The 19,140-nt window shown below is 41.0% G+C and overlaps 1 protein-coding gene across 8 annotated transcripts in view; it reads right to left on the bottom strand.

Moving 5' to 3' along the window:
- The window catches only part of DGUOK (deoxyguanosine kinase), a 33,554-nt gene extending 14,781 nt beyond the window's left edge, over nucleotides 1-18,773 (bottom strand). For 4 of the 8 annotated variants that reach the window (XM_012173656.4, XM_004006083.5, XM_042248099.1 and 1 more), the window contains exons 1-2: nucleotides 18,598-18,773; nucleotides 8,178-8,290 (exon numbers count right to left, since the gene is read on the bottom strand). In XM_012173656.4, the coding sequence (XP_012029046.1) occupies nucleotides 8,178-8,290; nucleotides 18,598-18,739 (255 nt within the window). In that variant the 5' untranslated portion in view covers nucleotides 18,740-18,773. Of the gene's footprint in view, nucleotides 1-8,177; nucleotides 8,291-15,605; nucleotides 15,668-18,597 lie in introns of all 8 variants that reach the window. The other 4 variants (XM_027967013.2, XM_042248098.1, XM_042248100.1 and 1 more) reach the window with 3 other exon arrangements.
- Between the last annotated feature and the right edge of the window lie 367 nt (nucleotides 18,774-19,140).

The raw sequence follows: 19,140 nt of genomic DNA, 5'->3' as shown, positions 1-19,140 counted from the left end.
GAAATTAAAGACATTTTAAAATAAGCAATCACTCAGAGACTGTATTAATATGACCTACATTCTTAAAAAAAAAATTCTCTAGAATAAACTTCAACCAATTGAAAAATGAATCAAAGAATCAAGAAATGAGAAGTGGCAGTAAGAAAACAGTGTTCAGTGAATGAAGAGCAGAAGAGAGTTAAGTATAAATTATTATTAATGTGGTTAAGAAGTTTACTGCCAATTTCTATAGTTAAAAGAGAAATTTCCAGGAATTCCCTGGCGGTCCAGTGGTTAGGACTCGGTGATTTTACTGCTGGGGTCCAACTTCAATCCCTGATTAGGAAACTAAGATCTTACAAGCCGTACAGCCTGGCCAGAAAAAAAAAAGAGAGAGAGACAGAGAGAGAGAAATTTCACTATGTACAAATATTCCAGAACTATAAAATTACAGATTTCTATGCTTGGGTGGTAGAGCCTGGAGAATAAAGTAATAAAAAAGTAATAAATTTTATTTTTTTATTTCATGGAGACACCATTAATATCAATAGGTTTAAACATGAATATATACATTTTTATTGAAGTATAGTTGAGGTACAATATTATATTAGTTTCAGGTGTACAACACAGTGGTTCTGTATTTTTGCAGATCATACTCCACTATAGCTTATTACAACATAAATGGCTATAGTTCCTTGTGTTGTATAGTATATTCTTGTTGCTTTGTCTATTTAATATGTAGTAATTTGTATCTGTTAATCCTACATTCCTGATTTGTTCCTCCCTCTTCCCTCTCCTCTTTGGTAACCACAAGTTTGTTTTTCTGTATCTGTGAATCTTAAACATATATATATATATATATTTAACATGTATATTTTTAGTTTAAATGTTTCCATTAGCAGAGTAAAAATAGTAAAAATTTCCACAGGAATGAAGGGGAGAAAGATGAAAGAAATACTTAAATACAGAAAAAAGGCGAAAGAAAGGAGATGAAAGCACAAAAATAAGGTGGCAGGAAGAAGTTAAATATAATCATGATCAAAGAGAACAATTCCCAGGAATGGGAAGCAGACCCTCAAAACGTGTAACAGCTAAAAATCCTGTTCCTAAGAGAAACACCAAAACAAGACGACATAGACTAGCTGAAAACAAAGGGGCAGAAAAATCCATCAAGTAGGTGCAAATAAAAAGCAAGCAGATGTGGCAAAGATGTGTTAAGAAAAAAAGCACTAGGGACTTCCCTGGTGATCCAGTGGGGAAGAATCTGCCTGTCAACGGAGGAAACGTGGATTCAATCCCTGGTCCAGGATGAGCCCACATGCCTCGGAGCAACTAAGCCTGCGCTCTGGAGCTGCGGAGCCACAGCTACTGAGCCCCGCACTGAAGCTACTGAGGCCCAAGTGCGAGAGCCTGTGCTTTACACGAGCGAAGCCCCCACAAGAGGAAGACCACGCACTGGAGCAGGAGCGGGGCCCCCTGCTGCTCGCCGCGGCTAGAGGAGGCCAGTGTGCAGCAGCAAAGACCCATTTATTTTATTTTCAAAATAAAAAATAAGTAAGCAAATATTTTTAAAATACAAGGAGAAATGGGTAAAACATAATAAAAGCACAAAACTTTAGTTCACTTCTCTTAGAATTTAATTTAAAAAAAAAACCAGTAGAGAACTCAGAGGATTAGACTCTAAATCATTTTTTTCACTTATCGGAAACTGGGATACATAGTACAATGCTTACTAAATATAACAGACATTTTAATTATGCCTTAGGAGCGTCACTAAATTGATGTCTCATAATCAATGGCATCTTAGAATGGATAAAATATGTCACACCAAACTACATAGACTTTACAGGAAATACATACTGTTCTTAAAAGTCCACGGCAAACTTATGAAAACTGACCACACACAGGCCATGAAGAAAACCTCAGAAAGTTTCCCATGAGAAACTGTATAAGCCACACTGATCATAACAAAGTAAAACTGGAATCAACAAGATAATTAACATGCAAAATCTACTCAGAATATGTAAAGCACTAAAAATAATTCTTAGGCAAAAAATAAGTTAAAGCTACAATTACATATTTTTTAGAAATTTCAGTTACAGTCTCATATATCAAAATCTAGAAGACAGGGCCAGAACTTATTCTATGCTTTTATCGGGTTGGCCAAAAATGGGTGAAAAAAACCTAACGAACCTTTTGGGCCAACAGTATTATTAAGGCAAAAAAAAAAAAGGGAAAAATACACAAATTAATCATTAACTTTATTAAAGAGTTTTAAAAATACAAAACTTCTGAGAAATAAATTTAAAAGCAAAGAGTAATGAACTAGAATGCAAGCCCCAACAGAATTAAAAATTACAATCTATTAATTGCACCTTTTAAAAAAGAATAATCACCTACCAAGTCTTCTCCTTTCAAAATAGTCACACAGATAAGCAACATCGGACAAACAATAAAACAACTCTCATACAAAAGAATTTAAAGCATAAAAGACATGTACTAATTTTACATTATTAAATTTGAAAATCTTAAAAAAAGGCAATTCTTTGGAAAAAAATTGTCAAAAGTGACTAAAAACACTGAATAATAATTGAGGGAGAAAGAGTTGTCCAATATTTCCCCCAAACAACACTAAGTCCATGTAATTTTGAAACTAGTTTCTATCATACCTTCAAGGAATAGACAATTTCTATGCTAAATACAGTACAAAGCTCCTCAATTCATTTTCATAACCTTAATGGTAAAACCTGTCAAAAACTGTATACCCAAATAGTAATACCAATTAAATTTATAAATACACATGCAAAAGTCCAAACAATGTATTAGCAAATTAATGCAACAGTACACCATGATCAAAAGGGTTCATTCTAGGAATGTGAGGATGACATCATTATCAAATCTATGACTAACACTAAGAGAAAAAAGCAAAAGAAAGAAAAATCCCATGGTTATCTCACTAGATGCTAAAAAAGGCTTCTGATGAAAACTTAACATCTGATACTGATAGAAACAGTTACTATCTTAGTGATAGAAGGGTACCTCCTCCACAGAGTCTACTAAAATGAATGACAAGCACAGAACTTAATGATGATGCATTAGAGGTAGTTTCACTCAAGACAGAAAAGATAAGGGTGACTACCATCACTGCTGTTATTTAATATTATTCTGGAACTTCTAGCTAACAGAAGAAACCAGAAATGAGGTTTGGATATTGGAAAGCCCTTACAAGTGATTAGGATTTAGAGAAAACTATTATTTTCTAAACCTCAAGTAAATAAAGCAGAAAAAGAGAGAGAGAATTAAGTCACACAAGACATATACAACAATCAACTGCTTTTCTTTAAAACAGCAATAACCAGTTTGAAAAGGACGATGGAAAAATACTTCCCAGTCACAATAACCACGAAATAGATAACCACTCAGGAATAAACTCAACAAGACCATTACTGGAAATGCAGGTAACAACTGGGGGGAAATTAGACTCCTGTAACTTTTAAAGTCACATAAAGGGTAAAACCTTAAAAGCAAAAGAGAAAAACAAGTGCATGTTTTTATCATCCTGGGCTTGTAACAGGTTTTTTTAAACTTTCACATCAAAGGCAGTAACTACGAAGAAAATGTAGATCTGACCACATAAAAACTTAAAAATATTATATTGCAAAATATACCATATAGAAAAGGAAAGAAAAAAATGACAAAACTGGGGAAAGAATCGACAGTATATGACAAAGAGTTAAGATATTTAACAAGACAATGAGCTCTTATAAAGCCATTACAAAAACCTAAAGATCTCAATAGGGGGGAAAAATGGCAAGAGGTTTGAACAAGCAGTTCACTAAAGAATACTAAAAAATATCCAATAAACATTAAAAAGTTGCTCAATTAATTGGTACTTAGTTCAGTTCAGTCACTCAGTCGTGTCCGACTCTTTGCGACCCCATGAACCGCAGCATGCCCGGCCTCCCTGTCCATCACCAACTTCCAGAGTCCAGCCAAACCCATGTCCATTAAGTCGGTGATTCCATCCAACCATCTCATCCTCTGTCATCCCCTTCTCCTTCTCCTGCCCTCAATCTTTCAGGTGGCCAAAGTATTGGAGTTTCAGCTTCAACATCAGTCTTACCAATGAACACCCAGGACTGAACTCCTTTAGGATGGCCTGGTTATCTCCTTGCAGTCCAAGGGACTCTCAAGAGTCTTCTCCAACACCACAGTTCAAAAGCATCAATTCTTCGGCACTCAGCTTTCTTTATAGTCCAACTCTCACATCCATATATGACCACTGGAAAAACCGTAGCCTTGACTAGATGGACCTTTGTTGGCAAAGTAATGTCTCTGCTTTTTAATATGCTGTCTAGGTTGGTCATAACTTTCCTTCCAAGGAGTAAGCATCTTTTAATTTCATGGTTGCAATCACCATCTGCAGTGATTTTGGAGCCCAGAAAAATAAAGTCAGCCACTGTCTCCACTGTTTCCCCATCTATCTGCCATGAAGTGATGGGACCGGATGCCATGATCTTCGTTTTCTGATAAAGGGATGCAGCCAAAGCAAAAACAGCACCCAGCTGTGGATGTGACTGGTGATAGAAGCGAGGTCCGATGCTGTAAAGAGTAATACTGCATAGGAACCTGGAATGTCAGGTCCATGAATCAAGGCAAATTGGAAGTGGTCAAACAGGAGATGGCAAGAGTGAACGTCGACATTCTAGGAATCAGTGAACTAAAACGGACTGGAATGGGTGGATTTAACTCAGATGACCATTATATCTACTACTGCGGGCAGGAATCCCTTAGAAGAAATGGAGTAGCCATCACAATCAACAAAAGAGTCTGAAATGCAGTACTTGGATGCAGTCTCAAAAATGACAGAATGATCTGTTTGTTTCCAAGGCAAACCATTCACAGTAATCCAAGTCTATGCCCCAACCAGTAACACTGAAGAAACTGAAGTTGAACGGTTCTATGAAGACCTACAAGACCTTCTAGAACTAACATTCCCAAAAGATGTCTTTCCATCATAGGGGACTGGAATGCAGAAGTATGAAGTCAAGAAACACCTGGAGTAACAGGCAAGTTTGGCCTTGGAGTACAGATTGAAGCAGGGCAAAGGCTAATAGAGTTCTGCCAAGAGAACGCACTGGTCATAGCAAACACCCTCTTCCAACAACACTAGAGAAGACTACACATGGACATCACCAGATGGTCAACACCAAAATCAGATTGATCATATTCTTTGCAGCCAAAGATGGAGAAGCTCTACACAGTCAGCATAAACAAGACCGGGAGCTGACTGTGGCTCAGATCATGAACTCCTTATTGCCAAATTCAGACTGAAATTGAAGAAAGTGGAGAAAACCACTAGACCATTCAGGTATGACCTAAATCAAATCCCTTATGACTATACAGTAGAAGTGAGAATTCGATTTAAGGGACTAGATCTGATAGACAGAGTGTCTGATGAACTATGAACGGAGGTTCATGACATTGTACAGGAGACAGGAATCAAGACCATCCCCAAGAAAAAGAAATGCAAAAAAGCAAAATGGCTGTCTGAGGAGGCCTTACAAATTGGTAATCAAATAAATGTAAAATAAAATAACATACCATTCATTTTCTTCACTCTCAAGTCAGAAAGGATAAAAAAAATTACACCCTGTGTTGCTAAAAATATGAGACAAATAGTAAAACTTTTCTGAAGGAAGATTTTACAAAATGTAACAAAAGTCTCAACAAAACATGTAATTTTTGGACATCCAAATACCACTTCTAGATTACCCTCAAAATTAAGCCATTAAAAAGAAAAAAAGATATAGGTACAAAAATATTCATCATTGTGACACTTTATAATAAGCAGAAATTGGAAAAGTAAACATTCAAAATAAGGCTGGATAACTAAATGATAGCACACCACATCATACAGTATACGGCAACCATTAAAGTGACATTACTGTGAAAGGAAGGGGACCTTGTGCATCAAGTGATGTGCAAGCGACAATCACACTTTTTATTTTAAAAGAGGAAATGTGGGCATCCCTGGTGGCTCAGTGTAAAGACTCGACTTGCCAACGCAGGGGACACTGGTTGGATCCCTGGTCCGGCAAGATCTCACATGCCTTGGAGCAAATAAGCCCACGCGCCACCTACGACTTAGCACACACATTGCAACTAATGAGGCCTGCTCACCTAGAGCCCGTGCTCCGCCACAAGAGAAGCCACCACAATGAGAAGCCTGAGCACTGCACAGAGAAGTCCCTGCTTGCTGCAACTAGAGAAAAAGCCTGCGCGGCAACGAAGACCCAGCACAGCCATGAATAAACAAATAAACACATTTTTAAAAAAGATGAAATGTGTGTGTTTCCTACATTTATATGTGTTAACATACACATTTTCTTCTTTCTAGGAAAAAAATTTTAAAGGACAAAGATGTTAACTATTTTATTTCTAGACAGTGGGATTATGAGAGTAGTAATTATCTAAATTATGCCAAAATTTAGTGGCTTAAACAAAAAAGACATTCACTAAATCCACTTCTGCAGGAAAGGAATTTGGGATACAGCTTAGCCAGGTGGTCTGCCTCAGGGTTCTCCATGAGATTTCAGTCAGGATATCGGCCGAGGCTACAGTCATCTGAAAACTTGACTGGGGATTCAAGGATTTGCTTCCAAGAACACTCTCACACGGCTCTTGGCAGGACCAGTTCCTTGCTTGCGTGGACCTCTTCACAGACAGGTATGTTGCATCACAGGGCAGCTGGCAGCCCCAGAGCCAAAAGTGATCGAGCGAGAGCAAGATGGAAGAGACAATGTCTTTTACCACCTACCACAGAAAGGCACACACTATTAATCCTGCTACACTGTACTCATTAGAAGCAAGTCACTAAGTCCAGACCACACTCCAGGGGAGAATTAAGAATAAAAGAATTAATACTATTTCCTTCAAGAAGGAAACAGTACCAAATCTGTGGATATATTTTTAAATCCCCAAAGCAGGTGCCCTGTGGCATACTCAGAAAAAGATTATTTATTTACTAAATAGAAAAGTTAATTTCACAAATACACACACACATGCGCATACATAGATGGAGACAGTTAAAACAAGTATCCTCAATAAGTGTCTGCCAAAAAAGGTGACACGATCCTAAGTCGGAAGAACAAGAAAAGGGCACGGAGAACCAGTTCTATGGTATTCTGTACCATGTAGACTACATCCAAGAGGTCCTGTTCAGCTCTGAGTGCTACTCTTACTAACATCTGGTGGAAAACCAACAAACAGGAGTGCATCTCCTACACAAAGTTACTTCTGCATGAGAAACAGTCTGGAGGAAAACGGTATTTGGTTTCAAAGAGAAGACTCGAGGGGGCAAAAAGGCAAGAAATCATTGCCTTAGAAATGAATGAAGAGTTGCCATGTGGAAAAGTTAAAGGACTTAAGAGTCAGAACTTGAACCAATGAATCAGAGTCACAGGTATGCCAAGTGGCTCATACAGGAACTTTCTAACAATAGGCTGTTAAAAGCAAGAATGAGGTACTCATGACTGCTCCTGGAACTACAGGAGTCTGCGGAGATGCTGCCACTCAGTTGCTTCTAAGGTTCACATCCAGTTGGTTGGTCCCTACTCACACTGATGTGGCTGGTGAGAAACCAACCCCGTGGCCTCTCCCACAGCAACATACCTGACAGGAGGGCTTCAGCCACCAGGCGTCTGTGAAACGTACAGTGTTTGGGACGGGACAGTGCCTGGCACGTAGTATGCACTTTGTAAATGCTAGCTATGATTTCTGCATTGACTCAAAATGTGACAAGATGTTCTCTAAGGTTCCTTTCAATTTCTAAGACTCCAAAACTAAGCTAAAATCACTGTAATTAACTACTAATCCTGATGGTCAGTTTCAACAAAATACTTAAGGGTAGGAATGACAAACTTAATCTTCAGTGCCAGGATGGCTGGCCATGCTTTGGGAAACTGGAAAGAACAGAGGCAATCACTTACACAGAAATGTAAAAACTACAAAAATCAAAACTAAACACATTCAAACAAGCCATCCCTCCCTGATGTACATGGTCTGCTTTCTGAAATGAAGCTATTTCAAAAAGGAGACACAAAACGGACTACTTTACCTACTCAGAGCAAATTAGATTACTACAACTAGTTTATGAACCCAAGCCTGCCAACTACCCACCGCAACTGAAAACTTACTTTTTGGGAGCCAGCAGCCTGGACATTCTGCCATGTTGCTACAGGTTCTGTAGCTATGTGCCACTCTGGGTAAGTTTTCGTGAGTAACTTCACAAAGGTGGATTTTCCCACAGCTGCAATGCAAACAGCATGTATTGGGACACTTCCCAAATCAGGGTTACAGGAGAAGGCTGCTACTCAACTCTTCCACAAATGCCCAACTCAGCAGCCACATCACTGTCAGACAGATGATGGATCATGCTGTGCTAACCAGATGAATGCAGGTAACAGGGAGGAAAAATACCCCTAACATTTGATTTGTAATTTTATTGCCCCAACCTCCCAGAGGAATATTTAATACCAGTTAAAAATGGAATAGACTCTCAAAAGTAGATGAAATCAACTACATATGTTATAAACCTTGAATCACAGTCAGTTATTCTTTGACAGTATAAAATTGTAAGTTTTTCTGTAGAAAATGAAGACAATGACCCTCATTCATTCAACAAATCTAACCAATACTCAGGGAGTGCTATTATGTGCTCAGAACCGTCTGGCACTGGTGGTTCAATGGTAAACAAAACACAGGATGGATTCTGCCCTCACAGAGCTTGTACGAGAGACAGACACCAAATAAACACATGAGTAACTAACTGCAGTGTTAAGTGCTGGGCAAGAAAAACGCATATTGACTCAAATGCGGCTCAAAAGATCAAGGAAGGTTCCCCTGAAAAATGTGACCTGAGGTGCAACCTGAAAGACGAGGACTGGTCAGGTCACAGGTGGGGTAAGGGGAGAGGGAGCAGCCAGGCCAAGGGTGGGGGGAGAGGTCAGGAAAAGAGAAGAACAGTGCACAAGAAGACAGAAGAGAAATCTGCGGCCTCGAAGAAGGCACTGCAGCGACAGTGTGGTCCAAAGAGGGCGAAGGACGGCTCAAAGTGAGCATGGAAAGGGCAGCAGGCAGGGCGGGGCCGGGCCACATGGGGCCTTGTACCATGCGAAGAAGTCTGAATTCTGTTCCAAGGGCAACGGGAAATCACTGAGGAAGAGTTTTAAGCAGGAAAATAACAAGTTACCATCTCATTTTTAAAAGACACTCCACCAGCTAGGTAAGAATGGACGGATGTAGACACAGGCCATTTGGAACGTAACAGGAGCTTCAACCAAAGCAATAGCAGAGGAGGTGGGAAGCAGTGAGTGCTATGAGGAATATTCTGGAGATGAAATGAACCCAGCACCGCAGCATTTAAGTTCTCTTCCCATTTACACCAACATCTAGCCCACACCTTCCTAAATTCCAGACTCACTATCTAAGAGCCCTCCAGACATTTCCACTTGAATGTCCCAAAAGCACTTCAAAGTACTGACATTTGCTAAATGAACTCACCGTCTTCCCCACCAAACTGAGCTTCCTCCCATATCCCAATCTCAGGGCACAGGAGCACCACTTCTTCCTCCTCTGCCAAACCTCAAGTGGCCACCAAGTGCTTTTGAAGATGCCTTCTAAAATTTCCCCATCTGTCCTTCTCTCTATTCCCATTTCCCACTCAAGACCAGGCTCTCATTTCTTGCCTCTCAAACTCTGGCCTTGCCCTCTTCAATGCATTATTCATACTGCAGCAGCCACACCACACAAAATAACCCTGCTTAAAATCCTGTGACAGGTCCCAACTCCCTTCATGACAAAATTCAAACCCTTTAGCATATGGCGTATGATGGTGGTGGTGGTGACGATCAAAGTCTCTCAGTCATGCCCAGCTCTCTATGACCCCATGGACTGCAGCCCACCAAGCTTCTCTGTCCATGGAATTCTCCAAGCAATAGGTTGGAGTGGGTTGCCACTTTCTTTTCCAGGGGATCTTCCTGATCCAGGGATCAAACCCAGGTCTCCTGTATTGCAGGCAGATTCTTTACTGTCTGAGCCACCAGGGAAGTCCAGCATGGCATATAAGACATATCAAAACCTGGCCCCTGCATAGACTGCTCTGCCTCAGCTTCTCTTCAGACATCCTGAGCTCCTGCTGGACCAAACGCCTTGCAACTTTAATCAGGCCCTGTGGTCTGCTGCAAATGTCACTTCGCATACGCTTTCCCATTTCCTGGAGCGCCTCCTCTCCTCCTCTGACCAGCTACTACTCAGTCTTCTAGATTCTGCTTAGATACACACCCTGTGTGCAGCCTTTCAGGACCTTACACCTATAAGCTGGATTGGCCCGCCAATGCTTGTGCTTGGCCTGGCAATGTGGATAAGACTCCATCACTGCCACTGTAATTCTGTTTCTCTAAGTAGAAGACGGGGTTCCTCCAAGGCAGGAACCAAAGCCCAGACTAATGACCCAGCCAAGTGAATAAAACAGATTATTAATTTCAGTTCCCTACAAAACCCACATCTGTTAAAAACCAAAACATGAACCAAAACAACTGAGCACCTGGGGCTCAATCTCCCCTATCAGAGATGATCTTCCTCAAGTGAATTCTACCCTTAGGAGGAACCCAAATGGAACCAAGAGAAGGAAAGGGGAGGCATCCTTTAAGTTGATTCTATCAGCCATTCATGGTTGATGACTGGGAGTAAAGAGATGTCTCAGCAGGAGAGCCCACACATCCAATATGTGACATTTATTACACACTGCTCCAACTCCTCTCTGAACACAGGGGGTGAAGAACAAACACAGAAATCTGTGCGTTTTGTACAGTCATGCTCATCTCTCAATCCCACGTCCACTGAGCTTGTGTGCGCCTCTGCCCCTCCCACACTTCAGTGAATAAATGCCTTCCCCTGCTCTGCTCCGCCTGTGTCTACATCCCTTCCCCACCATGCCTAAGGCCCACCTCTTCCACAAAGTTCAGGACATCTCTAGCTCACACCAAATTCCTACCATGTTGGGCAGTTGACTCAAACAAATATTTATTAACTGCCTCTGATACATTTAGCATTTAATTGGATTGATTTTTCATGGGTCTCAATTTTGGTTTCCTAACAGGATCTGAACCTCTGAAGTTGGATCCCTAGGAATCCACATTTTTAAAGTATGCCCCAAGTGACTGTGATGTAGACTTACATTTCAGATTGTATCCAGAACAATCTGATCACAATAAACAGAAGTGGTTTTTAAAAAATATAGGTTCTAAAACCACATCCCAGACTACCAAAAAGACCTTCTGGGCTTGTCATGGAGTGCCCAACAGGGTCGCAGGAACTACAAACTGGTTGAATTTTCTATTATCAGACATCTGCCTGCCCTGAATCACCCCTGGTTCAAAATATTTGGCAGAGATGGTCAATATTTAGATTGCAGGTTTTTGATCAAGGCTAAAACATGGTTCCTAGCTATGGGCTGAAAAACTATTTTAATTCACATCAAAAGATGAAGGTAACTTATTTCTTACATGGGTGGGGTAAAATGGTTGTTAGAATTAAATTTTTAAAAGTTAAAAACAACTACCCAAGGAACAATTGCAGATGGAAAGGAAGGGCCCTGAGGAGTAGGGCGTGCCAACTTCACCTCTGAGATCAGACACTATTAGTTCATCCAAGGGCAGTCAGTACTCTGAGACCGGTGCTATTTAAACACACAAAACCCGGAATGCCAATAAATGAGATGTAATGGGAAATATACAGTCCCAATTACTGGAACAATCACACCAGTGCAACACCCCCAACTTGCCCACCACTCCCTATTCCAAAAATTTTGGAAAGCCACTTTAAAAATGAGAAGCTAGACTTTCAGCAAAGAATAACAGTGGATGCTGATGGACGGTCCTAGGAACTTTGCCATCCATGTCACTGTAGGGCTGAGAGCCTGGGTAATTTACCATAGAATGAACACAGAACTGCACTCCAGTGGAGCTCAGCTGTGCCAAGCACCACCCACCAATACGGAATAATTATTTTTAAAAATAATTCAAAATTATGTATTTATAATACTTTTCTGGGGGTTACGATACTTGACCATAATAGTTTTTTCCTTTTAAGTTTTATTTTTTTAAGACTTCGGTTTTAAAATATTCCCAGAATATTTTACAAGAATGGTTTCACAAGAATGGTGCTGTCTGGTTCTCCAGTGCTACACTGGTTTCCGCCTGGTGACCAGAACATCTGTGTGCAGAAGTTCTCTTCTTCAGAATAACACTGGGCCAACTGAAAAATGCCTCCCCTTGTCTGGTCTCTATGCTGAGCACCAGCGTCTTCCGATATCATTATCTCAGACTTAGCACAATTACCTGTTCTTTTTCAGTATACTTCTAATATCATGAAATTTGGGCGGTTTCACCTCGTAAGAAGCATTAAACCTTCTCTTAGGGCCTTGGCTATCGCTGTACTTTATTATGCGTGTCATGACCTGAGAAAGGGTGGGAGGTACTCTGTTATTAGAGTACATTACATCAACACGTTGACTTTTATTAGCACCAGTATTGTCATGCCACAGGATGGATCAAACAGTTCTGTTGTTAACATTCATCTTTTCCTAAATCATGTTTTTTTTTTTCCCTCCCTCAAGTTTTTCTATAAACTAGCAATACAATGCCTGTTACAGCCACATTATACTAAAACCTAGTAGTTAAGATAGTATCTTGATGTAACACTCAAAATGATCTATCATTTTAAATATAGCCATGGTTCATGGGAGCCTCTTAAATATACCATCATCTCTAGGCATTTTCTTCTGAATAATATGTAAAATCCTTTACCAAGAAGCAACCAAAAGCAGTAAATATAAAACTGCCTATCTTTAAGCAAAAAAATTCTGCCAAAGAAAATTTAAAGCCTTTATTTCAGGAACTATATCTGATGCTATATTCATTCATTCACCAACAGATGTTTACCGAGTAGCCACTAACGGCGGGTACTATAACTAAAATGAAGTAAGCTGAGATGCTGCCCTCAAGGAACTTATACTGAGGCTAAGTACACACGATCAGACAGGCTCTGAGCCTAAAAGCATTCTGGGAAAAAAAATCATCAGCTGACTTAAAAGAAACTTGATATATTTTAGCCCTGATTACTTTCATCTTCTTTTCAGGAGAAGAAAAAAATTTGTTGTTAAAAAAAGGAAAAAAAAAACATTCCTCACAACTTCCAAAGTGGAAATTAAGCTTCTGCATTCAGCACAAGACCCTCGCTGATCCGGAATGTCCTCCCCAGCTCTGCCCACCAGCTGATTCATCCTTTCACTGTCTCCTTCTCAGTGAGGTCTCCTTGAACTCTTTCCAGCTCCACTTTATCCCTGGGCATAGTTAATTACTGCCTGTTCTGGTTTAAAAGGCATCACAGTGTAATTATTTGTTGACTCATCAGTCTCTCCAGCTAGACTGGGAACTCACCTTTTGAAGACAGGGACTAACCTTACTTCCTTTGCATCCTGAGTATCTGGCCAGTGCTAAGAATGAGATGGATGGATGGAATGATGTAAATCACAGAAACAGATAATCCAGTTTATTCCTAACATTGTATCCAATATACAAAGATTCCTTTTTTTCCCTAGGAATCTTGCCCAAATGTTTACACTTAAGGAAAATAAAAGATGACACTAGTGATGTTAAATCACTAATTTTGAATGCTGGAGGATATGTTATTAGGAAGGCTCTCCACTGCTTTACATAAAAGCCTCTAAATGGCAAAAGGGAGGTTTCTTCTTCTCTGTTGGGTCTTTGAAAATGAAGATTAAAAAAAAAAAAAATGAGACTACTCTGAGATGACTCACTAACAATAGTTCCTACAGCAATCCCTTTTCAATTTAGGTTTGTAAACACAAAATAACTGACTTTGGAAGGTGATAATACACTTTAGTGATGGATACACTTATATAAAAAAGATAGGCTAGGTATTTTATTTTTTAGATTTTAAGGGATTCTAGATCCCAAGCTTTGACTTTTAATCATAGCATATGGCTCGCAACTCATGCTGGATGCCGTTACTTGCTGCTTCACTGATCTATTTTCCTTCCGTGCTACTGTCTGTACCTGCAGGATCAGATTAACAAGATTTAGAGCAGCAAAACAAGTCCCTCTAAACCTATCTAACTCCAGCTGGGACAGGGGTTCACCTTCCCCTGTTCAGGTTTCCTGAATGGATACTCTGATTTTTGTGGGGGCGGGGGAATGTCACCTGTGGTTAGAGAACAAGGTAACTGTTTGATTGTAAAAGCAGTTTATTGCACTTCCTGTGTGGGTACCAGTGACTAACTTGCACATGGCTATCACAGCCCAGGATTCAAGCATCTAGCAAACACTGGCTGAGTACCATAGGCCACACGTGGGTTAGATGCTGGTGACACAATGATGAACAAGACACTCTGTGGCTAATCCAGGGAAAGCACCAAGGGTGTCAACAGTCTCAACAGAACTCAAATGCAGCAGCAGTTGTGGGTACAAAATGTTATGTGAGCACACAGAGGAGGCAGTGCCCAATTCTGTCTGGGGAGAGTCATCACCATGTGGGGGTGATGGAGACTAATATAATGGGAGATAAAACTAGAAAGAGCCAGATTAAGATCCCCCAGTCCACTTGGCATTAGTCACACTTCCTTTGGGCAATTGCATTCACTTCCAAGACTTCAACAACTACCCTGACAAGTCAACAACTTCCATGTCTGGGATTGCAGCTCCAATCTGTCTATGCACTTCAGGCACTTACTCTCATCTACCTCAGGTTCTCTAATCTACCTCAGAACATCTATCTCTTGTCTCAGAGGCACCTCCTCTAAATATCACTCTTACATCCCCAGACTACTTCTTCATTCCCATCCTCAGTTTTCAGTCAGTGTCTAAATTAAGGCTCCTTCTCTCTCACTTCCAAGTGGTCACCAGGTCCTGTCAATTCCACTTCCAAAACCTTCCTCACGCCATCATGATGTCCGGTGATGTCCACCATTCTCTCTGTTCAGGCCTGCATCTTCCCTCCCTCCAACAACTACAATGGCCACAATACCTAGTCTACTCCAACATTCATTCAACAAACTGGATGCAAGGCACAATGGGTACTGCAGCAAATAAGACATACAAAATGCCCACTTTATGAAGTTTTATTTTTATTTATTCATTCTAGTCCACTTCCTTTTAAAAATTAATCTGGCCATGGCACACACTAGCTCTAAGTCTTCAGTAGCCTCCCACAGCCTACGTGAGAAACTCCTCGCTGTCCAGCATCTAGCAAATCCTACCCTTCCAGATTCTTGTTCTGCTATCCTCTCACAGGCCCTTCAAACTCCCAGCACAAGCTTGATATTAAAACTGCATGTCTCCTGAGGCTCTGTGTTGGCAAATATTACTTCCTGTGCCTAGAACACTCTTTCCTCTGGGGGAGGAATTCCTACCCCAGAGGTTCCAAGTCTCCATGTCCGAACATAGCACTCATCATTTGGTACAGAAACTATGCTTAGAAGTCCGCTCCTCCCACTTAGCCGTGAGTTCCTTACAAGAGAAGGCCTCGACCACATCTGAGCCTACCTCCACAGCAGGCACCCACTGAGCTTTGGCTGCAGGAGAAAGCAAGGAGGCGGCACAGAAATCTGGAAAGGATAAGAAGAGAAGCAAAAGGCAGGAAAACTGGGATAGGCACTTCAAATTTCACTAGATCATCCGTCCAAACCACTGATTTTGTGAAGTACTCTGTACCTCTCTGGGCTCTGGGGACAAAGTTTCCTTTAGCGGCATGTTTCCCCAAGGATAGGACAGAAAATCTTTTTTCAAAAAACACCATGAGGCAGGTAGCCCCTCTCATTCCCTTCAATGTTTCTGATTTAGCTGGAGGACAACACACATCTGTGGTGACTGGTCTCACTTAAAATTCAAGACCGCTGAGTCCAAATGGGTCCTTAATGCCGCCCAGCGGTTCTACACTTCTCCTGCTCACTCGCTGGACTATTTCATGTCTTTCCTCTCTCCCCACACTCAGCTGATCCTTCTTCCTATTCTACTGAGACACTGACAGAACCAGAAGATGTTCCCCAAGTCCCCACGGTACCTACTCAAGTCGGTAATCATTTATGTTGCTATTCTCCCTGTTTATTAGGGGTAAACTGCTCCTAGCTAAAGCCAATCTTTCTTAACTTGGGCAGGAGATTCCATTCCTTCCTGCTTACTAAAATCACTCTGGCAAGTCTATTCTCTCTCCTGTTTCACCAATTTTCTCCCTTTCTATCAGCTTATAAATATGATCTAATTCCTCTTACAAAAAGAAAAGAAAAAAAAAATCTAACTCTCTCAAACCCTTGTCCCATTTCAGCTATTACTCTACATCTCTCCTTTCAAGGAAAACTGCAAACAGTGGTCTTAACCCACTGTTTCCAATTCCTCACCTCCCATTCTCCTTGAACCTCATAATCAGACTTTCATGCCCCCACTCCTATAAACTGTTCAAGTTCACCAGAGTTCCATTATTCAAACAGCAGTATACAGTCGATCATTTCTTTCCCAAACACCTTCTTCATTTAGTTTCCAGCATATCATGTTCCTGGCTTTCCTCTCATCTCAGTGGTCACTCCTTCTTTGTCTCTTTTGCTGGTTCCTTCCCATTGTCTCAATCTCTCTTAACATTTGCATGCCCAGGACATGGTCCTCTCTATCAACATACATAGGCTCCTGGCTTTAAATACCATCTACATGTATAACTACAATCCAGAGAGACTCTCAACTCTAGACTCATATATCCAACTGACTATTCAGCAGCCCTACTTAGATATCTAATAAGCATATAAAAATCTAACATGCCTAAAACCAAAAACTTGAAATCACCCTTCTGTCCCCAGACTGTTATTCCCACTTTTCTCTATCTAAGAGAATTGGAACTCCATCTTTCAAGTTGCTCAAGCCAGAATGATTTGAGTCATCACTGACCCTTTTATGTTATACTCCACAATTTCCTGTTACCAATTCCTGTGTGCCCTACCCTAAATGAAATTAGAATCGAATCACTTCTCACCACCTCCACTGTTAACATCCTGGTCCTACACACCATAACTCATCACTGCAGCAACTTCCTGACACCTTCTATTTTCAACATATCAGCCAGAGTGATCTTTTTATAATCTTAGTCAAATCAAGTCACTTGACTGCTCAAATCTTCCAACAGTTTCTCATCTCAGTCAGAGTAAAATTCCATAATGGACTACAAGGCCTATACAATCTAGCCACCCCTTACCTTCTGACCTCATCTCCCTCACCTGCCCCCTTGCCTCACTCCACTCCAGCCACAGCAGCTTTCACCTTGTTCCCTGAACACACGTCCCACCTCGGGGCCTCTGCACTTGATCTTTCCTCTGCCTGGAAGATTCTTCTCCACATTATCCACATGGTTCACTCCCTCATCTTCCTCAGGCTTTCGCTCAAATTATCACCCTCTCAGTGAGGCCTGCCTTGACAACTCAACTTAAAACTGCAACTTCCTTCAATTTCTCAATCCTGTATTTCCTCCATCACACTTTTTAATATCTAACATACTATTTATGTTGTTTATTGTGTATCTCTCTCTACTAGAGTCCCATGAGAGCAGAGATTTTTATTTGTTCTGTTCACTACTGTATCCTCAGGGCCAACAGCAGTGCTGAAATACAGAAGTTGCTCAAAGGGCTGTTTGTTGAATGAACAAATTGAGAAATTGTCAGTTTGCCGCTAAAAGTCTTCAATACTTAAAACTTCCTAATCCTTTTTTAGGGCTCAGCACCCTACAGGTAAAAGCCTCAAGTCAGACGTTAGCAACATTAGTAACTAACAGTTACTAATTGAATATTTTGCTTTCATTTTATTTTGAAATATTTTTAAGGTACTGGACTTCTATTCACTCTTATAACAGTTATTTTTAATTTAACACACTTTTTTAAGTTTAAAAAGTGAGCTGTTCTAAGAAAAATGTTAAGAAACTATAGTGGGACCAGCAGAGACATGGCAAAAATAGTGAAAGTGATATCTGAATGACTGGAGTTTATAAACTTAGGGTAGGGTTGCCAGATAAAATAAGGACATTCAGTTAAATTTGAATTTAAGATTTTGGGGGGGGGGGAGGTGGTATGTTCCAAATACCGCATGGGACACACACTAAAATATTATTCGTTATCTGAAATGCTATTTTAAATGGACATCCTTTTTTCCTCCCCTCAATCTAGCAACCTCATCTTAGGAGAACAAAGAAATTGCATCCTTCTCTTTGTCGCTTCCGTTCTGATCTACCAAAACAAGCTAGCTCTTGTCCCATTAACAGATTGCGTGGCTTTTATGCCTCAATAAACGTATCCCTGTGGGAGAGTACGAAGGCCTGACGTCTGAAAAATCCAAGAGGCAAAGGCACACAGCGCACCTTGAGTGGGGAAAGGTCTGGGAGCTGAGAACAAGCAGCCTGGCCGCATCAGATCGAAAAGGGGTTCTGGGCCCAACTCCCTTTCCTAGCCTCTCAGGAACCTGCTCTGCAGAGGCCGAAGCCTGGCAACTACTTTCTGGCCCTTACCAATGTTGCCTTCGATGGAGAGCCTTCGGGGACCACGCCCCGCGTGTAGACCCCTGGAAGGGGGCACACCCTCGAGTAAGCGCTGAGCCATGAACTTCGAGGATGCGCGCAGCAACCTTAGATAGAGCCGGCAAGCGGTCATCCCACCCACGATTCACGCAGCGATCACTTCCGTCGAGAGCACTTCCGCCCCCGATACTGCTGTTCAGACACTCCGGCGCACCTTTGACGTCAGGCGGGAAGTAGGTGGAGTTGAGCTGGCTCGAAGGGAGGGGCCAAGGGGACCTCTCTGTTCTCGCGATAAGTGTAGGAAAGTGTTGCAAGAAAGACTTCTAGAGTGGGGTACTGGAGAGTGTACTGAAAGTTGGAGTTGCTGCTGCTTTATTCGCTCGTCTGTTTGTGTTCACTGGAAAAGCAACATTTAAAAACTGCCTTAAGTTCAACAATTCATCACCTTTGCATATTTGTCTCACTTTAGAATAAATTTCGTAACTAAAGACAAATAAAAATTGTAATTTTAAACGAGTTTTTCCCCCAAGTGTT

The sequence above is a fragment of the Ovis aries genome, chromosome 3 (assembly GCF_016772045.2).
Source record: "Ovis aries strain OAR_USU_Benz2616 breed Rambouillet chromosome 3, ARS-UI_Ramb_v3.0, whole genome shotgun sequence".
NCBI lineage: Eukaryota > Metazoa > Chordata > Mammalia > Artiodactyla > Bovidae > Ovis > Ovis aries.
Note: the sequence above shows the minus strand (reverse complement) of the source record. Positions and strands in the feature narration are given on the sequence as shown.